Consider the following 27,268-nt stretch of genomic DNA (forward strand, 5'->3'; position numbering starts at 1 on the left):
AACAAGAGGACACAGTCTTAAGCTGTGCCAGGGGAAGTTTAGGCTGGAGGTGAGGAGAAAGTTCTTCACTGAGAGAGTCATTAGTCATTGGAATGGGCTGCCCGGGGAGGTGGTGGAGTCACCATCCCTGGAAGTGTTCAAGAGGAGATTGGACGTGGCACTTGGTGGCATGGTCTAGTCATGAGGTCTGTGGTGACAGGTTGGACTCGATGATCCTCGAGGTCTCTTCCAACATTAGCGATACTGTGATACTGTGATACTTCTGTCAAAATTGTACCTGTTCTTTAGCTGCTATTAGAGCCATCATAAAACATTACAGAAGAAAGAATGAGTATGTAGTGTCTTTATTAATTGCAGAAGAATTCAGCACACACTGCTTTCAGGCTTCTGGAATCATTGAGATGACCATAAACATCCTCAGACCTTCACAGTACATTAGCAAAGTGCTTCTAATTACCTTTTCCCCCATAATTGCTCCAAGGATACTTGGAAAAGAAAATTTCCTTGTCTCTGTTACAATGCTGTCTGCACTGGCACATTGAAAGACACTAGGTTATAACCCTGAAAAGCTGCATGCATTGACATGACACTGAGTATAATTTTGTGATCAGTTTGGACAAGGATCTGTCTTGCTTTGTAACTCCATCAACTGTCCATGGCTAGAGCAAACACATGAGTCAGAGTTACTTAACATAATTCTCACCAGCGTTAATAGAATAGAATAGAATAGAATAGAATAGAATAGACCAGACCTTTGAGATCATTGAGTCCAACCTATCATCCAACACTATCTAAACAACTAAACCATGGCACCGAGCACCCCATCCAGTCTCTTCCTAAACACCTCCAGTGATGGTGACTCCACCACCTCCCTGGGCAGCCCATTCCAATGGCCAGTCTCTCTTTCTATGAAGAACTTCTTCCTAACATCCAGCCTAAACCTCCCCTGATGCAGCTTGAGACTGTTTCCTGTTGTTCTGGTGCTGGCTACCCAGGAGAAGAGACCAATCCCCACCTGGCTACAACCTCCCTTCAGGTGGTTGTAGACAGCAATAAGACAACATTAGAGGGAAGGTAAACCCATTCTCATCTGTGATATCACATCTGAACAAAGTGATGGAAAGACTTCAGAAGACCATATATTTAGTGACTTATACTTTACTAGTCCTATACATTTTCCATTGTTTTTCTCAGGGGAAAATATGACACCAGCATCACATACTTGGAGAGGTAAGTACTTTCCTATCAAATTAGTTACTTTATCCTTCTTATTTATCTGTGTTGTGATATAATTTCTTTGCCAATAATATATAAAGTCATCGTCCCTGGAGGCGTTCAAGAGGAGATTGGACGTGGCACTTGGTGCCATGGTCTAATCATGGGGTCTGTGTTGATAGGTTGGACTCGATGATCCTTGAGGTTCTTTCCAACCTAAGTTATACTGTGATACTGTGATAATCTGAAGGCAGTTTGTACTGCTATTTCCAATAGCCAGATAGAGTAAGATCTCTACAGCCTCACCTTAGATCCTGAAGACAAATAGTTGTTAATAAGTGACAGTAATAACCAAGTAGAATTACTCTGACAAGCATAATGATCCTTTTTAAAATGTAGTTTAATTATACCTTTCTGCTATGTCTTTCTAAGTTACAACACTATGAAGTAGAAATAGTCATAAATATCAGATAAGGAAAATTTCATAGCAGCATTAAACATTAAGCATTAACATTGTTATTCCGTCTGAGGAACTGACAGAGCTGGACCTTTGGGGTCATCAAATCTGCTGTTTGTTGTGAGCTGCATGATCATATGGATTCCATACGCCAGGATCCACAGTAGAACTAGAGATGTCACCAAGCCCATCCAGATTCCAGGAGTGAAGAAACCTGTACAGTCATTTGCATAGGAAAATTGGCCGTTTTCAACATTAAAGCCTTGAATCTAAAAATGAAGTAAGGTATATAGGTGAGTGCTATTAAGTGTGGATTCTAGGCACTACTTTCAGGATATATGTGATAACTACAAAAAAATGCACCTTCATTCTGCCTATGAAAGAGTGTGAGTGTTCTATATAACAATTTTCACCCAGGAAATTAAAGATTCAGAATTCATTTGTTTGGTAATAGAATAGAATAGAATAGAATAGAATAGAATAGAATAGAATAGAATAGAATAGAATAGAATAGAATAGAATTAACAGGTTTCCTAGTTCAGAAATGTGTGCTACTTGCAGAAGAAAAGTCTCAAAGAGGGCAGGAGATCACTGTTGTTCAATGACCACTTAAGGAACAGGAAATTCAAAGCACTCAAAGACCTGAGAGTTAAGGTCTCCTTCCCAGGCTCTGAGATTTGTTGAAATACCCTGAGATATTTAGCTAATAAATCCTTGAGAATAAGTACTTCTGAAATCTACTTTCATTATTAAAATTGAATTAATAATAATAATTTTATTTAAAAATCTTATGAAGATGGTATTTTGGCTGAGTTTTAGTGAAATTCCAAGGAGAAGAAGGTTGTGAGCTTTCTTCCCTCCTCCTTAGACATCAGACAATCCAGACAAGAGAGAGGACTTTCTTTCTTGAGATGTGGGATCTGGATATGAAACCCATCTGAACTTTTCCAGTAGTTAGAAAAAGCTGTAATATCTCTCCTTTGACTGTATTCTTGAAGCCAGACACTAACTGAATTCTTACCATATTATTTTCTTCAGAAAAATCAGCTAACTTGGGGATCTATCTTCTGCCTAGATGCAAGTTTTGCACAAGCTATCAGCAAACTGAATGCCTTTGAGTACACCAGCTTTCTAAAACGTTTCTCAAAACCAATCAAAGCATTACAAAACTATGAAGGAAGGGAAGACATCCACCTCTCTACACACATGCACATAATGACATAAACACTGATTCCTTCAGAAGGAAGGGAATCTAACGAGTAGAAGAAAATGAAAGAAGGAAAGAATTAGTGTGATCTTGGGGTTGAGTCTTTAAGTAATTTTATGAAGAAAAATTAATCCTGGGATTCCTATGTATTTACACATTCTTTGCAATGAGTGTGTAAGACTGGATGGGGTGCTTGGTGCCATGGTTTAGTTGATTAGATAGTGTTGGATGATAGGTTGGACTCAATGATCTCAAAGGTTTCTTCCAACCTGATTAATTCTATTCTATTCTATTCTATTCTATTCTATTCTATTCTATTCTATTCTATTCTATTCTATTCTATTCTATTCTATTCTATTCTATGGAAAGCACCAAACATTACAAACTTACCAGTCAAGGAAAAAGACCATAAAACAGACTATTTCCCATAAAATATTATATCATAAAATTTTAAAAGTATTATTTTATTTAAATCTCTTCCTTCACTAGGCACTAAGCAAGGAAGTAGGTAACAGATTTCTACTTCTCTATGTTTCCACTTCAGGATTGCTCTATACTTCAAAATAAACTAAATGGAGAACTTTGTGGTAATAAAAGAGTTTGTACTTCCTAGGAAAGCTGTTGGTACAAACATTGAGGAAATTATTTTGTGGCTTGTATACACGCAGTCTGGGTTTGAGTTTATTCATGCTCTGGCATCTAAATATAACGTGTACAGAATACGTGTGTAAAAATTAATGACTACACCTTCCAGAACGCTGCTTAATAAAATTATTATCATAGTATCATAGTATCAGTCAGGGTTGGAAGCGACCACAAGGATCATCAAGTTCCAACCCCCCTGCCATGGGCAGGGACACCTCACACTAGATCAGGCTGGCCAGAGTTAAAATATTAGAAATAATGTGACCAGCAGGAGCAGGGAAGGGATTGTCCCTGTGTACCTGTGTACTCTCACTCCTGAGACCACACTTTGAGTACCGGGTTCTGTCCTAGGGCACTCCGTACAAGAAAGGCATTGAGGTGTTGGAGCATGCCAGAGAAGGGCAGTGAAGCTGGTGAAAGGTGTTGAGAACAAGTCCTGTGAGGGACAGCTGTGGGAATTTGAGTCGTTCAGTCTGTAGAAAAGGATGTTGAGAGGAGACCTTCTGGCTCTTTACTACTCCTTGAAAAGAGGTTGGGGTGAGGGGGGTATCAAGTGATAGAATGAGAGGAAATGGCCTCAAGTTCATAGTATCATATATATCATATGCAGAACTAAGGGCTAGTTAGATACTGTGAAGGTGAAGACAATTTTAGCAGTTCAAGCATTTCTGGGCCTGTTAGAAGAATCTTTCCATGGTAGCTAACTTGCAGAGACTGCCTGTTTTCACTATGAGCACTCAGACTTCTGATTTAAGCAGGATTAGGGAAAATAAGCTTTTGGGTTGGATAACTGTTTGCACAGTTTTAGAGAGTACAGGTAATTACCAAAGTCTTTGCTTGTTAAGCCACTGCTTTAACCACAGATGAGAATGTGAATAGGAGTTGTGAAATGTCATATGAAAGACTTATTTATGATAAAGATAGAAGCAGGTTATGATTTATGTCATTTATGTTCAAAAAATGGATTGAAATTCCAGATAACAATTCCCACTTGTAACCATATTTAGAAGAACTGTCTGAAACACTACACAGTTATATTTGGGTTAGAAAGACTTTATCACTTCTGATTTAGAGCCAGAATTTTATAATACTGAATTTTATAATGCCAATCCTATTGTGTTTGTTCGGGTTTTGGTTTGTTGGTTTGTTGTTTGGGGGTTTTTAAGTAGGATTAGGCTTATTGAACCTTCAAGGTGAAAGCTTTAATTGTGCATTCTTAAAACACTTTGTCTACTTTTAGGTGGGAGATGAAGTATATTCAGGGTCCTTTTATTGTTCTTCTGAAGTTTTATCATTTCTGTGGAGGTGTTAGATCCTAGGTAGGAGATAAAAAAATGTGACTTCTAGCAGTATTTCTATCTATAGAAAAATTTAAAATATTAACTTGAGGTTTTCTAATTTTTTTAATATATTTATTAAACCATTTTGGATACAGGTCTCTGTACTGTGGAAGTTTCAATTCTAGTGTCTGGACCAGTGCTGTTTGTCTTGGTCATACTGGTCTGCATAGACCCTTATTTTGTTCAGTATTTTTTGGAATGGAGTTTTCTCATAATTTGACCTTTGACAAAGGCTTCAAGTAAAATCTGCTGTTTTCATGGCTCTTAAGTGGCTCTTACTGAACATCTAATTTTTGTAGCTTAGAAATGGTGGTTTGAGCATTAACTGGGATCTAAGAGCTCAGATGGGGGGCAAGGCTGAGAATCCCTCCCCAGTTCCCCCTTCCTCTTTCCTGATCAAGAGGAAAAAAAAAGGAAAAGGAAGGGGCAAATCTACTGAGAAATAGTTTGGAGTCGGTTTGGAAACAGGTAAAAATTTTGTTTTTTATATATATATATATAAGCAAGAACAGGAAGGGTTCATAAGGGTAAGGAATAAGGATGGATTGGGGAAAAAAAAAAATGTATGTGTATATATATATATATATATATATATATATATATATATATATATATATATATATATATAACAAAGTACTCCTTTGAAGTCCTGTGAAGAAGAATGAATGTAGCAGGGAGGAGGTGGACTAGGCCTGACCAGGCTGAGGGAGCTGGGATTGTTTAGCCTGGAGTAGAGGAGGCTCAGGGGAGACCTTATTGCTGTCTACAGCTACCTAAAAGGAGGTTGTAGCCAGGTGGGGGCTGGTTTCTTCCAGGCAAACAGCTCCAGAACAAGAGGACACAGTCTCAAGCTGTGCCAGAGGAAGTTTAGGCTTGTCATGAGGAGAAAGTTTTTCACAGAGAGCGCTGTTAGCTATTGGAATGGGTTGCCCAGAGAGGTGGGCACCATCCCTGGAGGTATTTAAGAGGGGATTGGATGTGGCACTTGGTGCCATGGTTTAGTTGTCATGAGGTCTGTGGTGACAGGTTGGACTTGATGATCTTTGAGGTCTCTTCCATCCTTATTGATTCTATGATTCTACGATTCTATATGTTGTAAGTGGAAGCTTTATATTTTCATAGCCCATGTAGTTCCACAGCCTCACGATTCCAGAGTGTAACTTCAAAGAACTGACTAGGCAAAGCACAGTTGCATGGACTCAGGTATTTTCAGACCTTTCCATAAAAAATACCATCAAGAAGAACCTTCACAACATTGGGGTGGAATTTGTGGAAATTAAATGTGAGCAATGATGCTGTTCCTTGAAAATTTCCATTGTTTAAGCAGAAATGTCAAATCTAGACTCAGGTTACTGAGATTTGGGTTGTTATCAAAATCATAAATATATCAGCATTTGTATCCAATTATCATGGGGTTAGCTCATCTTCGGCAAATGGAGTCCAGTTTGGAATTATTCCTTCCATTTCCATGATCTCTTTAATCAAAGATATCACAGTATACAGTATCACTAAGGTTGGAAGAGACCTCAAAGATGTCCTTCATGTGGCTTAGTTGGTAGTTGGTAGACCCTTAATGGGAAGGTCATGAGTTCAAGCCTGCACTGGGCAGTAGTGTCCTCCCTACTCTAGTCATGAGGTCTGTGGTGATAGGTTGGACTCGATTATCTTTGAGGTCTCTTCCAACCTTAGTGATACTGATACTGATCATTGAGTCCAACCTGTCACCACAGACCTCATGACTATCCCATAGTGCAATACTGTTTGAAGATAAAAATGCTGATGTGCTTCTCAAAACTCAGAATCAGTGCTCACAATAATAAAGGTGCAATCATCTCCACCTCACATATCTACTCTTATACTACAGCACTAAATACACATAAAATCTATGTCAGGTCAATATTGACTCTATTATTGCTTCCAATTGAAGTCCATGGCAAACCTTTTAATCTAATTGCACTGGGCTTTGTTTCTATCTGTAGAAGTACAGACATTCTAAGCCACTGAAAACAGGAACCACACTAAGCTGTACTTTCCTAGGTAAACAAAGCGCAAAGAAATCAAGTAAAAATAAAGTAAGCAGCACAAAGCCACTGGCCTAAGAGGATCATGTTTTCAATAGCAGCCCAATTCATTAAACAAGCATGGGAACTTAGGCATTCTTTGCCTGATTAAGTGCATTTGGGTGTATTGTTTTTTCTTTTCTGTGGACAATTTCATAGCTTTTTTGGTTTTTTCAAAGCTGTGCTTTTGTGTTCTTACTGTTCAGCAACTGCCAACTTTTTTGCCCCTTTTTATTGAATAGCTCACCTAGGGGCAGCAGCTTTTCTTTTACATTTTTCCCTGAGGCTGAAATGAAAGTGAGGGAATTACGAATGTGTGTCATTCAGCCCCTACAATATCAAGTAATAGTTCTTGGAATTGGCAATGTGTACTCACTTGCAAACTGGAAATGTAAACTTCCCAGTATTTTGCCTCACCGTCGGATGGAATCAGCCTTGCAGGATAGATATCGCTTGTTCCCACCAGCTGACAATGAAATGAATACTCTGCAGGAGCAGAGATGTCAGAAACTTGAAATTCAGCAAACTTTCCTCCGTCCTGTACAATTTCAACAGAATTTAAAGTAAACCAGTTTCTAGCTGAGACTTCGTAGTACTTGTTGGACATTAAAAACCTAGGAAGACAAGAGAGAGAAAAAAAGTCAAAATAACAGAAGAAAAAAATGTTAATGTTCACTTGATAAAGTTGTGGTGGCTGATAAAAGCTCAATATTGCTAGCTGTAAACGTCACAGTTGTTATCTTAGCTTGGCCTCCCATGTCATTAAGGTTGTTGATAAGGGAAGAGACATTGTGAATATGATTTTTACTGCTTCTTAGAATTTCATCTCATAAGCACAGCTTTCTATAGCTGTGGCAGGCAAGGAGCAAATGCAATTTCATTCTTCAAGGACCTCTGCCAGTGCAGTATTTCATCAGTTACCAACAGCATACAATCAGTTGAGCAGAACCTGAGAGACTGTCAGTAGGCCTGCAGTGGCTCTCAATAAACATTTTATGGGATTTTTTTTGAAAACTGTTTTTGTGATAGGTACAGGCATGATAATCTCTCTGATTTATCATTGCAATTCTTCATTGGCTCAAATGCCTAAATGGCAATTTCCTTTGCAAAAGTCTGAATTTGCAGAAGACGACAGAGTTTTCTGCCACTGAGGGTAGGAAGGGGTCATCAGCTCTAGTTTCTCAATCTTTTGTGGGTTAGGCACAAGTAACTACTTTCTCATTTTGAAAAGGTCTATGTATGGTATTGCAGCAGCTTCCAATAATTTATAATCACGGTATTTGTATATATATTTTAGTATCACTCTATTCTGAACACTTCCCAAATGTTCTGACACAGAAATGTTCAAGACAATCCAGGTGTACATCCTGATTCTTTAGAGATCAGGACTATGTCCCAGTCTTCAACACTTTTCATCCAGTTCCTCTTATGTATTCAAGTTGTTGCATGAGGAAATAATAAACTCTTTTCCTTACTGTATGCTGTTTAACAATTCATCCTTACTTGAACTATGTATGTATTGCTCTAGATAGTTTGCTGAAGATTTATTTTTACTTATTGATAACCACAAAGCATTTAGAAGAAGAATATTTTTAGCAGTAAGTGAGACTTGCTGCAAAATAAAATATTCTAATATATCTGTACACAGCAGGTAATGCTGTAGGTGGACATTAAAATTTGGGCAAATACTTACATATAGCTGTGACAGGTTTGGAAAATAAGTAGTCAGAGAATCACAGAATCACCAAGGTTGGAAGAGACCTCAAAGATCATCAAGTCCAACCTGTCACCACAGATTTCATGACTAAACCATGGCACCCAGTGCCACGTCCAATCCCCTCTTGAACAACTCCAGGGACGGTAACTCCACCACCTCCCTGAGCAGCCCATTCCAATGGCTAACAACTCTCTCAGTGAAGAACTTTCTCCTCACCTCGAGCCTAAACTTCCCCTGATGCAGCTTGAGACTGTGTCCTCCTGTTCTGGTGCTGGTTGCCTGTATATTTTATGCTCTATAGTGCATATGTATATACAGAGATAATGTTCCCTGTTGGGTTTGTTTGTGTTTGTTTTCTCCAGTAATCTGTGGCTTTTGAGTTACATAGCATCGTAATCCCCAAGAGTTTCAAAATGCTCTGAAGGAAACCTAGAACTCAGTGTCATTCAGGTGAGAAAAGGATATTTTTTTTTTCCTCACAGCAGTCCTTATGTTTTGAGCATAGACTGCTCTTTCCAAATAACATTCAACTGCAAGCATCAGTGAAAAAAGAAAATAAAACATTTGAATTTCATCTAGCACACATTCACACAAAATTAAAACATGTTTTAGCCTAAATATTAATTGCTAGAAGAAAGGAAACTTTCCCTGATATATAACACAATCCGAACAGTATTTCTGTGGTGTCTCACTAATAGAATAGAATAGAATAGAATAGAATAGAATAGAATAGAATAGAATAGAATAGAATAGAATAGAATAGAATAGAATAGACCAGACCAGGTTGGAAGAGACCTTCAAGATCATCACGTCCAACCTATCATCCAACACCACCTAATCAACTAACCCATGTAACCAAGCACCCTGTCAAGTCTCCTCCTGAACACCTCCAGTGACGGCGACTCCACCACCTCCCCGGGCAGCCCATTCCAATGGGCAATCACTCTCTCTGTGTAAAACTTCCTCCTGACCTCCAGCCTGAACTTCCCCTGGCGCAGGAACATTACAGGCACAAGCTAAAGGCCAGAGAAGTTTGCTTAAATTTCTCTGCCAGCCACAGGTGCTGGGTGTGCTCTGTACTTCTGCTGAGAAGATAAGAAAAGCAGTAAGCAAGGAAATACTTTGGAGTCTTAGATAGTTTTATATAGCCATTCGTGTGAGTTCAGCTTGCACTAAAGACCAAAATTTTATATGAGTTGTGGATTTATGAGGATGAAAATTCTAATGAGTGAACTCATTGAACATGGCTAACTTAATAATACAGGCTTTTATCTTTAGCATTTTTCCAAACAGCTGATAGTGAATAGTCTCCAATAAGCAGACATTTAACTAATACCTGATGCATCTATAATTCATTAAATTACAAAAACAAACAACCCCACAACAACAACAACAAAAAACCCCAAACACATTCAAATGGCAAAAATCAATGGAAATATTTCATTTAGTCTAATATTTTCTCAGATGAGTAGATGGCAAATAGAATGAGTACAATATTGGAAATGACAAGAGGAGGAGAGATAAAGATTTTTTATACAGGGAAGAAAGTACCTTGGCCTTTACAGGAAATGCTGTGTTCTATTAAACATCAGAGCAAATACAGGAAGCAAGCTTTATCACAGCCAGTATGTGCTCCATATATTGTACTCTCCTGTACTGCACATATTGTACTGTACTGTACTGCACGTATTGTAAGTCATCATCCCTGGAGGCGTTCAAGAGGGGATTGGATGTGGCCCTTGGTGCCATGGTTTAGTAGTCATGAGGTGTTGGGTGACAGGTTGGACTTGATGATCCTTGAGGTCTTTTCCAATCTTATTGATTCTATGATAAACAATTCCTAGTTACAGGCTACACTCCCTTTGTGTGAGATAACTGGATGAACTCTAAATGCCACCACCTGTTACTGATGACAATCTCATGTGGCTAATCATTACAAGGAGTGAGATTTCTAAAAAGGAATTGCTACTTTTTGAGAAGACTCAGAGACAAACACAACTGTTAGCTAAAAGACTTTAAAACATGGTTCTTGGGTCAATTCTATTCTGTATACGTTAAGGGCAACAACAACAGTGAAGTACTTATCAACATAAGTGGGGAAAATACTAATGCTTTGCACTTCCACACACTTTGACACCTTTTCCCAGAGAAGGCAGACAGGTGCTTGAACATCTGGATGTCTTCAGCTGTGATGATGCTTCTTCAAGCCAAAACCACTGCCCGCTTCTCCTACCCCTGCTGCAGAGTTCACTTTTCTAAAACTAGCCCAATAAGAAACATTCTACAACTTCTCCCTAACAGCTCACCTCTCAATGGCAAGTGCAGGAGAACGAATAAAGCTACTGCTTGTGCTAGAGAGGAAGACAGCATCTGTTTGTACAGGATGAAGTAGCTACTACAGCTGCTAGCAGGAGGTGGGAGCTGCTTAGTGTCAGCTGGTAGACTAGTGGTGGTAAGGGCAGGCTCTGGATCCAGCTCATGCTGATGAAGCTAGAGCCTCTTTTATTGATGAACAAATTCATCTATTTGAATGAGGTCCTCTTTGGTGTGACTCTATGTCTTCAAGGGATGATCTCCTACACCTAACTAAATGACAGGTATAGGGGGGAAAATGCAGACTTGGATCTAAGCTCTGTTCCTCTTTGTCTTGCTTGTGTCCTGTTTTATTGAGGCAGACTGTAATCTTACCAAAAGTCATCTTGAACAGGAAGTGTAACCAAAGTTAACCAGAAGGGAAAACATAGTTTATAAGGGATCTCCACAGGTTTTAGAAGCTCTTGACAATAAACATGCTGAGATAAACAAGGTGAATAGTGTTTCTGAATCATTAAAACGTCAGTGGATTGTTCTGGTTCTGAGTGCATCTTTTCATTTGCATTATATGCCATTCAGTGTTGTATTATGCTAGCTAATAGAGGCCTACACAACTGTCTTGTAATCAAGAGATAATCCAACAGAACACAGCACAAGTAACCATGTGTGTCTTTATTAGAAAGTTTTCTTTATAAACACTTTTGACTTGTTGATGTCAGCCATCAGTCAAGCACTTGCTCACTCTCTGTCACCAACAGGATGAGGCAGGAGAATAGGAAGAGATAAAATGAGGAAACTTTGAGTTGAAATGAAGACAGCTTAATGAGTGAAGGAATGAGTTAAAAGGGTAATATAGAAGCAATCACTCTACCTCCCACAAGCCACAGCACAGTTGAATGCCCAGACAATGATTACCTTGGAAGCCAGCCCCCAACTTCTTCCTCTGTTCTATTTCTCATTGCTAAGCACCTCTGTCATACACTAAAAAGAATCAATTTAGCTATCTTTGTGTCTAAATGCTCTAAAGGCCTATTAAAAACCTGGATCACACCTAGTAAAATGCCATAAATCAAACTCTCCTGCAAAACTCAGCCAGCCAAATCTACTTCAATCACTCACCAGCCAAGGCAGCAGTCAGGAATTCACATTCTCTCTTTTCAAGTACTCACCTATGGTGGAGCCTGAGTTTCTGATCCACTTTGAAGGGCTGTTTATGCATTTTAGTTTTTTGTTATAGTATATTTCAGCAGAAGCACAGGTCAAGAGAAACTTTGTGAGTATTTCTGCCTTTACTACAACAGGCTCAAAGGGTGTAAAAAAAAATTCAGAGTAAGAGAGGAAATATGAACCATTGACCTTTTGTACTGATGTTATCCTTTAATTTAGTCAGTCTGTCTGCAAAGTTGCTTCATATTTCTTCTCTTCAGGTGCACCTCAGTTTCATGACCAGACTAAAGTTTTCTTACAATAAGTAATTAAAATTATATGACTTTAACAAACAGACTACTAAACATAAATCTGAATAATTCTCATTAAGTCCATATGCATGCACCAACACCACATTTGTTCTTCTTAAGTCTGCTGCAGCAATCAGCATCTAAAATAAATGTTTCAACTGCCAAGGTATTTAGTAGCATCCTAGGGTTTGCAATTTCCTGTTGCAGAGTTGAGTGAAATCTGTTGACTGCTTTAAAGAAAACAACCCCTCTAAGATCTAATGGTTAACGTGGTAGCTAGTTTTGCAGCACAATGTCACATTCCATACAATTTTCAAATGCTCCATGATTCATATCATTTTCTTGAAGCTGTAATTTTGCTAGAAAGCATGGTATTATGTTGAGGATAGTCACATTCAGGACAAATGTAGAAAGCAACCAGATTCATTCACACAGAAAGACATTACAGGAAAGCAGCTAAGACCTTCACTAGCATGAGCAAAAGCACAGAATGAAAATCCACGGCGCCGTTTTGGTGGCTCTGTCTGTATGAGAGTGAGACAGGAACATCAGGCAGCAGACAGAAGCACCAGGCTAGCAGCAGAGGAAGTGATATTTTGTGACTTGGAGTAAAAGTAAAGATATAACTTGGGTGGAGTCTTCGTTTGAGACCTGTATTTTTGGCATGGGATCCAATTAAATTGGAAATCCTTAATTCCCTGTGGTATTCTGGGAAATGCATGCCCCTCTGCTAATTTATAGTTTTGAAAACAGTAAATGCTTGACTTTTCACACCAAAGATAATTCTTCAGGATCCTCTATGCAGCTCACTACAATAGCCAAAAAGAGTAAAAATGCTATACTAACAGCAGTAGTCCCTAATTGAGGGGACATATTAAATAGCAAAGCAATTTTGTTTTGCTGATGCCTGTCATGGTCACTGCTGATGACTGCAAGTGTCTTTGTGCTCTCCAAACACAACTTCAAACACATCACTGACTTATAAAAAAAATAAATCCTTCTGTGGGTCCTTTTACCTAAATGTGAAATGTCCTTCTATCTCACTGTAAATACTAGTATTTATTCATTGCTTCTTATCACCTTGGTGCTGTGTGTCTCTTTTACTTTCCTACCAAAACACTGATCAAGTTCTGTCTCCTACATTATCACTTTAAGCTTCCCCTCCTTATTTCGGTTTCCCTTATTCAAGAAAGATATCATTTTAGATAGCAAAAGTTATTCACCTTTCTACTGCCCAAGCAAATACCCAGTTCATCCTCTGATACATGCAACTTTAATTCAGTGCAAGTTTCCTGGCCCAGGTGCTTCCCAAATAAATTTAAGCAACTAAGTGATGTACTTAAGTGAAATTTAAAAAAAAGCATTCTTTGTCAGAGCTTAAGGAATGTTGTTCCTGCTGCTGAGGAAAGAACTGTCTGGGGACCAGCAGCAGGATGGCAGCCCCCTAACAGTAGCAAATGCTTTCTGCATCCATAGAATCCACCAGTGAGATCAACAGTTCCAAATTCCCCCTCTGCCTTTTCAAGTCTTTTCAAGTCTTTCCATTTCCTGGCTTTTCTTTCCTCATGGTAGAAGTGTGGTCTTGTTGTCATCCACAGAGCAGAAGGTTTTGCAGATCTCGTTAACCACAAGCTAGCCATGACAAAGTACATCAGTAATGCACAGTAGGACTGAATACAACCTTGGACATGCAAGTGGATTTCAGCTGTCCCTAGAATTGTTTACAAATCACAGATTTCCCTAAGACAGGATTGTGATCTGATCCTATCAGGAAAACAGGATATTTCATCTACCAGATCCTTACAGTATCACTGCTTGCTTACCCCAGTTTTTCAGAACTTTACCTGAACATATTCGTACATTACCTATACAGAGACTGTACTATTGTTCTCCTGAATAATAACTCCTCAAAACACAAAGTAAATAATAATTTCAGAAATATTTTCACTGAACTCCTCCTCCTTTCTTTTTATTTTTCCCCTCCTAATTTACAAACAGGCTTTGTACATTTAAGAACAGATCATAAGTTACCTTATCTCTAGGCTGCTGATTCCATTCACAGGCTTTGTGTATCTTAATGACAGTCTAAGAATAAGAAACAGATTTTTAATGTTAGAGTAGTCAGCTTTAATTAGATCATTGTGACATTTCAGTCGAAGGGAATATTCTAAATCAATAGGCAATTACAAAAGTCATACAGCAAAGGTTCAGTACACAGAAAAATATGACAAAATATTTCTAGGTATTTTTTTACCCAAGAGCAGGTGCTTCAAAGTAAAAGAAAACAGAGATCCCGTTTCATTAATGTACTTCCAGCTGAATTACTACCTAGTAACTGGCAATACTTCCCTTCAAGGGAATTTTTGCAATGAAATGATGCTCTCATTAATGCCAGTAGAGATTTCTGTGGGTATAAGATTGGGCGCAGCGAAACCTGTTTGGACCAAATGTAAACAAGCACAGAAGTGAGGAACATATGAAGAAAAAACTGTGAAAATCAGAGGCTGCAGCCAAACAATTTTTTGATATTTACTCAATCTTTCTTCTAAGCATATCCAATTTATCTTTTTTTTATTTTGATCCTTTAGAAGAAGAAAATTAAATTTGTGTGACTTGACATTGCACCATTCCTGATTAACTTTCAGAATCGCATATATTGTGATATGACATTTCTTTTGCTACTCACGTTGTGTTGGTGTCTGAGCACTCAGAGGAAGAAATATCCACATTCTGGGATACAAATGTCACATTTGTCAAATCTATAAAAACTGAATTATTGGCTGTGAGGCTGAAATTTCTTGCATAAAATAGGATGCATGTATCATTTCCAGTGGTTACATTCAGAGGAGGATATGATAAACTGTCTTCTTCCTCAGTGGCCATTAACTGTCGTCTTAATTTCCACACCTCATCAGTTCTTCTAGAAATCTGGAATAAAAGCACATTAACAATTCCTCTCCTTTGCAAGAGATAATCTCAACTGAACACAAGCCTTCACCATTCTGTACCATCCACCTTTCTTAAAGCCTTAGTATTTATGATTGTCTGTCGATTTAATTGGCAGTGTGGTGGTGTTCACCTAGATTCCCATGGTCATATGAAAACAAGCATCAGTAGTCAGGTAAATTAACACAAACCCATGTTGTTAATGATGCCTTAAGACAGCAGTATTCATTATTGTTAACAGGTAGAAGAATTTTTAATGCATGGTTTGGTTGATTAGGTGGTGTGGGATGATAGGTTGGATGAGATGATCTGGAAGGTCTCTGAGATGATCTTGAAGGTCTCTTCCAACCTGGTCTGGTCTATTCTATTCTATTCTATTCTATTCTATTCTATTCTATTCTATTCTATTCCATTCCATTCCATTCCATTCCATTCCATTCCATTCCATTCTATTCTATTCTAATTTTTTTTTTTTTTCAGAGAAATGTACTGGAAGGAATTTTTTTCTGTGACAAAATCACAAAAACCCTTCAACTTGCCAGTTCAGTGAGCACTCATCTTAACAGCAGTAATAGTTTTTGCCCTCCTTATTTTAAGAGGCATGAAAGGACACTACTTAACTACAGAGTGTTATATTTAGATTCTTCAGACCACATCTGAAACAATGGATGCTCATTTAGAAGGCTTCTAAGAATTCTTTTTAGTAGGTAATGCCTTTTTACCAATGTGCTCAGGACATCCTGACAAACCAGCCTCATTAATATCAATGGTAAATAGTAGATGACTGAACAACATCTTGGTCTTGTTGTTCATATCTTACTGATCATTTCTTACTCAGTTCATATCTGGGCTATGTCACTTCCTTTTAAGACTCCTGTCAGCTTTGCAACTTTGTTTTCTACAAGTGGCCTCTGCCCTTGGATAACTTTGGGATACAAGAAATGAGAGGCATCGCAAGGGGTTACCAGAACTATAATTATGTGGAGCTACTGCCTGTAACAACTTTTAATGGGTTTAAAAAAAGGTAAGGGCCATTTTCCAGTCTGGAACAAAGGCTATAATATCACTTTATAACCTGCCTGTGGACAGGAATCCCAGGAGATTTGTCACCTTAACTGCTGCCCTTTAAATGCTATGGGCCATCTGTTATTTACAACCCACCTTTGCAGAGACCTCATTCTATGAACAAAGCAGAATGAGCTGAGTTAAAAACCTTTGACTAGATGCTCACATGAAGACTGCAATATTCCTCTCCCCTACATGCATACTTTATGAATTTCTTTTTAATTCAGCTTAGTGCCTTTTCAAATACATCAGAACATGCATTATTTTAAAAGAATACCATTTTCTTTAAAAGTGGAGTGTACAACAAAAGAAAATATTCAACTTTTGGTATAAAACTTTTAATCTTCCCTCAGGCTTTCTTGAAACATAATCATTTTATTTCAAACTGAGAGGAAGAGCTGAAGTCTAAATTATATCCTGTCTAACAATTGACTTCAGTATGTGGGCCTTGCATATCATCTAAAGAGGGCTTTAAAAACCACCTGCTAATAGCTGAAAATAATGCTGCATTGGAGACTTTGATTGGGCTAACTTGAGGGAGTAGGTTTAAGCATCTTAAAATAAAATGAAAGCTATTAGAATATAATCACAGGACTATAGCTCCATTTCTGTTGCTCTGCTACCGGCACTTTGTCATAAGGCTCTCATAAATATCCCATTTTATCTCTGAAAAAGCATATGAATGGGAGGAGAATTTGCCTGTGAAGAAGGGGTGCTAGTCACTACAAGCTCTTGCAAAAAGTCCATTTCCATCTTTTTTGCAGGCTCCCTTTAGGTAATGGAAGGCTGCTACAAGATCTGCCCTGTAACTTTTCTTCTCCAGGAAGAACTATCCCTCTCAGCCTGTCTCCAGAGGAGGGCTCCAGTCCCCTAATAATTTTTGTAGCCCTCCTCCGGACTTGTTCAAACGGGTCCATGATATTCTGAGGGCTCCAGAGCTGGAAGCAGTACTACAGATGGAGTCTCATAGACTGGAGTAGAGGGGTAAAATCACCTCCCTTGATCTGCTGGCTTTTCTTCTTTTGATGCTGCCCGGGATATGGTTGGGTTTCTGGGATGCAAGCACACATTGCCAGGCCATTCTGAACTTCCCCTCAAGCAGAACCCTCCTGTCCTTCTCTACAGAGGTACTCTCAATCCATTCTCTTCCCAGCCTATATTTGTGCTTGGAATTGCCCTGACCCATGTGCAGCATCTTGCACTTGGCCTCATTGAAAGTCACGTTGTCAATCCTTAAGCCATATTTTATTCTTCTGTTTAGTGCACCCTTGACGTTTACATAACCTGAACCATGGCCTGTGTGAAACTCTGACTTCTTTCTCTGGATTTAATAATGATATTTTTAATTTCAGATATACAGTGAACAATCACAAGATTTGATTAAACACAGTACAGAAAAAAAAGGACGCCATTTACATTGTCCCAGACCAGAACTGCACACTGTAATTACTAACTAAAGCCTGTAATTACTAACTGAACCTGCAACAGAAGTAGCCTGGACAAAATTTTTCCTTTTGATCTGCTTCACAAACCTCCTAATTCAGAATCATCTCTCTTGGATAGGAGAAAGACAGCTGATCTGGTGACATTTTGATTCACCAACATTCTGATCTTTCTCAAAACAAACAGGTCTTACATACAAAGCTATTCATTTGCTTTGTTGTTGTTGTTTCTGGCATTTTCTTGGCTGTTCCAAAACAGAATGGCAAGAGAGAAGAAAAAGGATTTGGGTCCATTTAATATATTCAAAATTACAAACAAATCTAAATCACATGGTTGCAAACATATGCAACAAAAATAAATAATCCTGGGAAAATAAAATGTTTGTTGGCTGAAGTGATGAATGGTAATGAAACATAGAAACATGTTAGTTTCAACATGGGATTTTTGGATATCAGTTCAACAGATGGTGATACGTTCTTTTCCAGTCTTGTTCTTCTTGATGTTTTAGTTGCTATGTTTAGGTGTGCACACCAAGAACAATGGGACTGTCCTGGTGGTGTTGTTGCTTCTTTTCACTTCCAACTATAGATCTGTGACCACATCCTCACTGTGGAGTTATTGTTCTTATTGTAACAGGTAGGGGAAGATCTTTCTCTACTTTCAAAGAGGGAGACAAGGAGGAAGAAATGTCCAATCCCTTTCTCTTTTCATATTGTATCTTAACCTAGTCCCTGTCTCTCTATTGTACTGTGCACTAATGGCACTCTTCCATTGTATAGAGTCATAGAATAAACAAGGTTGGAAAAGACCTCAAAGATCATCAAGTCCAACCTGTCACTCAAGACCTCATGACTACTAGACCATGGCACAAGAAGGAAACAGAAATGGTAATTTCAGAAAAAGGATTTGAAATGTGCTGATATTTGACTGGAATGTGAACGCTGAATGTCTTCTGATGTGCCACAGTCAAACCAGTCAAACAGATCATGCACAATCTGCCATTCTTCTGGGAGCAGCACCCCTGCACTCAGCATATCATAGAATCAATAAGGTGGGAAAAGACCTCAGAGATCATCAAGTCCAACCTGTTACCCAACACCTCATGACTACTAAACCATGGCACCAAGTGCCACGTCCAATCCCCTGTTGAACACCTCCAGGGATGGTGACTCCACCACCTCCCTGGGCAGCACATTCCAATGGCTAATAACTCTCTCAGTGAAGAACTTTCTCCTCACTTTGAGCCTAAACTTCCCCTTGTGCAGCTTGAGACTGTGTCCTCTCATTCTGGTGCTGGTTGCCTGGGAGAAGAGACCAAATACATACCCTACCCTGTAAATATCCTACTTAGTTGCCAAATGGTCATTTTTTCCAAATTTGCTCATAACATGATTAAACAAGTTGTTGGAATCACAAAAGTACATTAAAATTTTAGCTTTTATTAAAAAAAAAAAAAAAAAAAAAAAAAAAAGAAAAAAAAAAGTGCAGTTTCAAAAGCACATCTTGCTAATGGTATTCAACTTCACAATGCAGAAAAGAGCCTGAAAATATCTAGGTCGTATAGGTATAGACAAAAGCTCAAAATACATTGTTAAAGGGGAGGTCAAAGAATCCTTTTGGCCACTTATGATGGCCTGAATCGTGGAGTGTAACATCCAAGGAGGAGAAGGTGGGCACTGCATGTGCTACCACAGCACCCCAAAGACAAATACCCACTATCTGAACTAGATCCTGGGTTTGGCAGCTTGAACTGTATCTAGACATAATGTACCACAGTAATTCATTTGAGGGATACCAAGTGGATAGTGACCTTGTCTTAACAGGCATATTTATAAAGTGTTGGTGGTTGTTTTTTTTCCCCACAAGATATCATTTAAAAAATATGCTAGAAGTGCGGAGAAACTTCTTCACAGAAAGAGTTATTGCCAATTGGAATGTGCTGCCCAGGGAGGTGGTGGAGTCACCATCACTGGAGGTGTTCAAGAGGGGATTGGACATGGCACTTGAAGCCATGGTTTACTTAGCCATGAGGTGTTGCGTGATAGGTTGGACTTGATGATCTCTGAGGTCTTTTCCAACCTTATTGATTCTATGATTCTGTGATTCTATGATATGCTCAGTGCAGGGATGCTGCTCCTGGAAGAATGGCAGATTGTGCTACTTGCATGATCTGTTTGACTTGCTTGACTGTGGCACATCAGAAGACATTCAGCATTCACATTCCAGTCAAATATCAGCACATTTCAAATCCTTTTTCTGAAATTACCATTTCTGTTTCCTTCTCATGCAAACAAGTCAGTTTTCCTCCATATTACCTGGCTCATGGAGGATCATGGCCTCAGTATAAACAGCATCACCACCAGCCCTGTTAAAAGATGTGGGGGTTTTAGAAAGAACTGTACCACAAATCTGTAGTTAAAGGTTAGAAATTTGAAAGGTAGGCGTTAGAATTTGGTATAACCACAAAGATCACCTTTGCAGTGTCAAGTTCATACAATCACATGTACAGCAGGCAGAAAGAATGTATTTGATTGCACTCATTTCATTCACCTGTCAGTGCAAGACACATAAAGCATTGCAGTGCTTTGCGCTCTCAAAATCTGCAACATTAAGCAAAGTTAATTAACTCTGTTTTTGAGGATTTGAACAGTTCACAATTTTATGATTTCCAGTGGTCTCTGAGTTTTGCTTTTTAATTGCCCTCTAGGTTATCTTAAAATATAACTTCGATTTTGGCCCTAAATTTGATCAATCTTGCATTCCACAGAAATCTCAAGCAGTCTCCCTCTGTTTTATTCGGGAGACTGGATTCATCCTATAATACACCAGAGAGTTATACTGCCACCCAGAGGGACTTCCACAGGCTGAAGAAATGGGCTGACAGGGACCTCAAGGAGTTTGACACGGGGAAGTGAAAAGTCCTGCCCTTGAGGAGGAACAACCCCATGCAGCAGTTCACTCTCGGGGGCAGACTGGCTGGAAAGCAGCTTTGCAGAAAAGGACCTAGGGCTCCTGGTGAACACTAAATTGAATATAAGCCAGCAGTGTGGCAAAGGAGGTTAATGATACCCTGGGTTGTACTGGATGAGATACTGCAAGCAGGTCAAAAATGGATGCTTCTTCCCCTCTTGGTGAGGCCACATGTGTAGTGCTGGGTCCCACTGCTGGGCTTCTCAGCAAAAGAGAGACATGGACACAATGGAGACAGTCCAGTAAAGGATGAAGCAGGGTCTGGAGCATTTCTCCTACACAGAATGGCTGAACAAGCTAGAATTGATCAGCCTGGAGAAAAAAAGGCTCAAAAGGGGGATCTCACAAATATATGTAATTACCATCAAGGAGACTGTAAAGAAGATGGAGCTGGGCTCTTTTCAGTGGTGCTCAGTGACAGGACTAGAAGCAGTGAGCACAAACACAGAAAATTCTATCTGGACAACACAAAACACTTTTTCTACTGTGAAGATGACCAAATAATCTTGGTGATTCTGTGAAATACTGGCACAGGTTGCCCAAAGAAATTGTGGAGTCTCCATCCTCAGGGATGTTTTAAAATCTAACTGGATGTGGTACTGGGCAACTGGCTCTAGGTAACCTTGCTTGAGCAGGGAAGTTGGACTAGATGACTTCCAAAGGCCACTTCCATCCTCAGTTTCTCTGCGATTCTGTGTGAATCTGTCCTAACACATCTAGAGATCTAGACCTCAGCATGACCTGAGTAGGATGCAGGGTGAGGAAAGCTTCTTCATTGTTGTGGTCAAATCCTAGATTTCTAGTTTTCAAAAGACATAGAGGCCCAGTCTTGTTAGGATGTATTTTCCTGCCTACTGAGTGAACTGCACATATTTTAAGTACTATTTTTCCAAGTTCTATTGTTCGAAATGACTTTGAATTACAAAATGTGAACCATGAGATACTGCCTATCCATCACTGACAAAGGTATGAAATTATCCATAATACTGAAAAAGACCCACTGGTTCAGAGCAGCACACAATTCCTAGTCAATTAAAATTCAAATGGGGACTTTGATGCAGCAACTACTATTTTTTTTGTCCTCTGTTGCAGCACAATCTTTCTTACCCTCCCTGAAATTAATATTGGGTTTCATTCTTTACAACTAAAAATGACAGAACTGAAATTTCTGCTCTGCTGCAACTAAGCCAAGAGGATGTTTAAACTGCATTTTCCAAAAGAAATGTTTGAAGGGTGATCCAGAGTCCCCCAGACATTGCCAGTGGAGATGCTTCGCTTATCAGGAATTACCAGAAGCTCATTGTAATGCACCTTTCTTGCTCATTTACTTATTAATTCAAGGTAGTAGCTTATCATAACTTCAAGGCAGATTTTCAAATTTGAAATTTCCATTCCTACTAAATTACTAGAACAAGAGGACAATCTCAAGCTGCACCAGGGGAGGTTCAGACTGGATGTTAGGAAGAAATTCTTCACAGACAGAGTGACTGTCCATTGGAATGTGCTGCCCAGGGAGGTGGTGGAGTCACCATCATTGGAGGTGTTCAAGAGGAGACTTGATAGGATGTTTGTTTGCATGGTTTAGTTAATTAGGTGGTGTTGGATGATGGGTTGGATGTGATGATCTTGAAGGTCTCTTGCAACCTGGTCTATTCTATTCTATTCTATTCTATTCTATTCTATTCTATTCTATTCTATTCTATTCTATTCTATTCTATCCCATCCCATCCCATCCCATCCCATCCCATCCTATCCTATCCTATCCTATCCTATCCTATCCTATCCTATCCTATCCTATCCTATCCTATCCTATCCTATCCTATCCTATGCTATCCTATCCTATCCTACTTGAAATTTTAGGACTGGCACATAACACAGTATAATTTATATGTTTAAATCCCAACTCATTGCACTTGCAGGTGTTGTCAGAACCAGAATTCAGTTTCTGGAGTGGTTCTTTCATTCCACATTAATTTTGTTCCGTGCAAATGGCTTGAGGTGAAGCCACAATTCAGCTTTCAAGGAAAACAAAGCCAGTTAAAATGTACATTGAGTAAACTCAGGAACAAAATTGAAATCTCATTTATAAAGATGAATTTTTGTATGCATGCATAAGCCACGGTGAGCTCTTTGGTTTGTGAGAGCCAGCCCGAACATTTTTTACTTAGCCATACTTCCTGTCATTTGTTTATTTTTCATTTTTGTTCATAAGTTGAAACTTGAAACCAACCAGAATCACCAGTCTACACAGGAAAAGTAAGCAGATATGTAAAGCCCACTCTTCAGTGAAACACAAAATCTAAGTTCTGAGCAATGAGAGAAATGTGCTTTAAAATAAAGATCATCTAATTCAAAATCCATGCACATCTGAACTGTGACACCATTTGACTTAAGTATTGCCCCCATACACTTTTACACAGACACATATAAAGAAAGAGTGGAGTGGAAATATACTCAGAAGTGAAGAACTTCCCCGAAATCTCATTCTTTTTCCTGCTGACTACGTGGATCTACAGGTAGATCCAGATGGAGAATGCATATCTGATGGCATTTACAAGAGGACCAAGAGAATGAGCTTGAAGTGATTATACAAAGAGAAATGTTTTCAAAGAAGGATTCGGTTTGTGCTGCTGAAACTTGGAATGGACTCCTCAAAAAAACCCCAGAAACTAAACTTTCAGAAAATTCTCTCCTTTTAAACACTGTACTTTCTCCTTTTCCCTTCCACTTTAGCAGCTGGTAGGGAATCATTAGAGCACTGCTTGTTATCACACCAAAGTGAAGTCTATGCTATTTTGGACATTCATAACGCAACTGTATGCCGAACCACGACAGAATAAATGTCAATAGTATTTAGGGACACCTCCCACTGGACCAGGTTGTTCAAAGCCTCTTGCAGTCTGGTCTTAAACACTTCTTGGGATGAGGTGCCCACAACTTCTCTGGGCAACCCATGATATTTCCTGTTACTTTCCCACTCAAACTTTTAGCAGATTTTTATACCAAACCTTTTCAGCTAACTTAAGGAAGAGCAGGATTGACCTATAAAAATATCTTGATTTCAGAAAGTAGAACAGAATGTGTATAAGCTAGAGTAGCAGTGGAAGGAGCTGCTACACTTACTTCTCCCTTTTACATTTCACATAGGACAAATAACCCAAATACAATTAATGCAATGAAAACTGTGTCTTGGTCATCTGCTAGGGTGTTAAAACTAATTTACATTCTTTCAGTTAATCAGTCTTCCAATCTAATACACAAAAGGGAAACAAACAAACAAATAAAACAAACCCCAAACAACAAACTGTATTAAGAACTTGCATTGTAAAACAGAATTAATCTAAAAGGTATCTATCAGATGTGTCATTCAAGCAGTATTTGTTGATGCCTGTCTCCCCAGATTCACCATTAGATTTTGGGACAGAGAGATAAAAGAAGCTAGAGATTTTGCATAATTTTTAGACTGGTAAGGGGAATATCCACTCCAACTGGCTGTTTTCCCCACTTCCTTATGTTCATATGTGGCATCCAAGTTGCCATGGGAGATATGGAAAAGGATGAGGAGTCTCTGTTGCAATAATAGCAAAAGGATACATAATAAGGATTGGACTGAGGTTAGGGTCTGGTGGGTTACTCAACTGAAAAACACAGACAAGGAGCAAAATGTGTTACTCAGTACCCAGAGATTTGTCAGCACTGTTAGTCCCAAGTATAGGCTGTCATGAGGAAAACAAAAAATCTAATGATCATGGAATCATGGAATCATAAAATGGCTTAGGCTGGAAGGGACCTTAGAGATCATCTACTGCAACCAGGAGGATTTTGACAAGCTTGAGAAGTGGACCAGTGCCAACTGCATGAGATTCAGCAAGTCAAAGTGCAAGGTCCTGCATCTGGGTTGAGTCAATCTCAGGCACAAATACAAGCTTTCAAAAGCTACATATAAAATTCCTCATGTCTGTCTGTAATAAGTTACAGTCTAAATACCAGTATGTTTTTCAGATGATCAGATTCTCCCTGTAAAAACACTGCATTCAGTGTGACAACACCATTCTTTGCTTTTGGCATCTCTCCATCGGTGTGTGACAACTCTTCTGGAGAAATCAGAGAAAGCCAGAACTTGCACTGCAGGAACTTGCGAATCATAGAATCACAGAATGGTTAGGGTTGGAAGGGACCTCAAGGATCATCCAGTTCCAAACCCCCTGCCATGGGCAGGGACATCTCACACTAGATCAGGTTGCTCAGAGCCACATCCAGCCTGGCCTTATGAACCTCCAGGCATGGGGCTTCTACCACCTCCCTGGACAACCTGTGCAGGTGTCTCAACACTCATGGGGAAGAACTTCTTCCTAACATCCAATCTGAATCTACCCATTTCTTCTCCATGTCACTTGTCTCCAGCTCACCTGTTTCCTTTCTGAGGGGGCCCCACACCTTCCCTAGGCTTCTTTTTACCATTAATATACCTACAGAAATTTCTACTGTTCCCCTTGCTCTCCCTGGCTGGATTTAATACTAACTGAGCTTTAGCTTTTCTAACCAGGTCTCTTGCTGCTCAGGCAGCTTCCTTATATGCCCCCCATTCCAGCTGTCCTTTCTTCCACTCCTTGTAGAAGGGAGTCTAGCTCTGTTTTCCTAGCTTTGCTGAATCAAAAGGCAAAGGCCAGTAATTCCAGCAAACTGGAACTCTTTGATGGGGAAGTTAAAAAAAGCACTTTTCATAGAAAAAGTGCTTATCTTCTACTCCACTTTCCTGCATTCATTATCCCCCTAATTTTCCTGATAGTAGTGTATGTAAGCTAGAAGGTATGTATATATACACACACATAAGTGAAATCCACATCAGAAAGTCCAGAAAAAGCTAATCTTAGACACTGTTGTTTTGAACATTACCATGGTTTCTTTTCTCTTGATGAACCTTTTTTCCTCTTCTAAGTTTGTCTCAGACTCATTTCCACTGAAGACTAGTTTACCCTTCCAGTTAACAACTCATCCAATGTAATCTATCTCAATTTCATTATTTCTTTCATCTAACACTAGCCTACTAGCTAGACCTCATCAGCCAAACCAAAATGAGACCAAAGCATGCAACCTTTGCCAGCAGTTACATTTAACTGCAGCCTCAGTGGCTGAAAGTTAATGTCATGATGACTCTTGTTACAATGCTTTGATACTAAACTTTGGTAAAATGAACTTTATAAGGTGAGGGGAATTAGAAAACAAAGACCAACTTCCTTCCTGCACTCCTGTGTGGTTTTAGCATCTTGATGCCTATTGCTTTTAGTACACCATAGCGAAGCTTTAATGCCAGGCAACAGAAGCCCATCTGGGGGTTTGGTTTGACCACAATCAGCTGTTCCTCATGGCAGTTCCTGAGAAAAACTGGAGCAGTAGCAAGGACTAATGTTAGGTTCATAAGGCAATCATGTAGTGGGAAGGAGAATTGAGTTTTCAGCATTAAGGAGGCAAAGCGGGATCTAACATTCACCTTATGATAGTTCTGCTCACCATAAAGTATGAAACCATCTTTATTCTGTTCATGGATTTTGCAAATGCTTTGGCTCAATGCCTCAGAGGCAGAAATACCTGGGTGCTAGAATATTTGGGATTCAACTTTTACACCATTGTGCACTAAAATGCAGAATGAAACATTTTAGAACTCCTGGCCAAGCTATCAGCCCATGGCTTGGACAGGAGCACACTGCATTGGGTTAGGAACTGGCTCGAGGGCCGAGCCCAGAGAGTGGTGGTGAATGGTGCCACATCCAGCTGGCAACCAGTCACGAGTGGTGTGCCCTTGGATCAGCACTGGGCCCCATGCTCCTTAACATCTTTATTGATGATCTGGTTGAGGGCATTGAGTCCATCATCAGTAAATTTGAGGACGACACCAAGCTGGGGGCAGGAGTTGATCTGCTGGAGGGCAGAAGGGCTTTGCAGAGGGAGCTGGACAGGGTGGACAGATGGGCAGAATCCAAGGGCATGAGATTGAACACATCCAAGTGCCGGGTTCTGCACATTGGCCACAGCAACCCCATGCAGTGCTACAGGCTGGGGTCTGAGTGGCTGGAGAGTGGCCAGGCAGAGAGAGACTTGGGGGTACTGGTCGATGGTAGGCTGAACATGAGCCTGCAGTGTGCCCAGGCAGCCAGGAGGACCAATGGCATCCTGGCCTGCATCAGGAACAGTGTGGCCAGCAGGAACAGGGAGGTCATTCTGCCCCTGTACACTGCACTGGTTAGGCCACACCTTGAGTCCTGTGTCCAGTTCTGGGCCCCTCAGTTTAGGAAGAATGTTGACTTGCTGGAACATGTCCAGAGAAGGGCAACAAAGCTGGGGAGGGGCTTGGAGCAAAGTTGGTGAGGATCTTGGAACACAAGCCCTATGAGGAGAGACTGAGGGAGCTGGGGTTGCTTAGCCTGGAGAAGAG

The 27,268-nt window shown here is 39.6% G+C and overlaps 1 protein-coding gene across 2 annotated transcripts in view; it reads right to left on the reverse strand.

Annotated features, from left to right (window-relative positions):
* Positions 1 to 317: 317 nt before the first annotated feature.
* ATP6AP1 (ATPase H+ transporting accessory protein 1) overlaps positions 318 to 27,268 on the reverse strand; it is a 60,549-nt gene continuing 33,598 nt past the window's right edge. The window contains exons 7-10 of one of the 2 annotated variants that reach the window (XM_068165391.1): positions 15,098 to 15,339; positions 14,443 to 14,496; positions 7,301 to 7,538; positions 318 to 1,941 (exon numbers count right to left, since the gene is read on the reverse strand). In XM_068165391.1, the coding sequence (XP_068021492.1) occupies positions 1,732 to 1,941; positions 7,301 to 7,538; positions 14,443 to 14,496; positions 15,098 to 15,339 (744 nt within the window). In that variant the 3' untranslated portion in view covers positions 318 to 1,731. The remainder of the gene's footprint in view (positions 1,942 to 7,300; positions 7,539 to 14,442; positions 14,497 to 15,097; positions 15,340 to 27,268) is intronic. The other variant, XM_068165401.1, reaches the window with a different exon arrangement.

This window comes from Melanerpes formicivorus, unplaced genomic scaffold (assembly GCF_026170545.1).
Source record: "Melanerpes formicivorus ecotype bairdi unplaced genomic scaffold, bMelFor1.0.p_v2 SCAF_3, whole genome shotgun sequence".
NCBI classification, from domain to species: domain Eukaryota; kingdom Metazoa; phylum Chordata; class Aves; order Piciformes; family Picidae; genus Melanerpes; species Melanerpes formicivorus.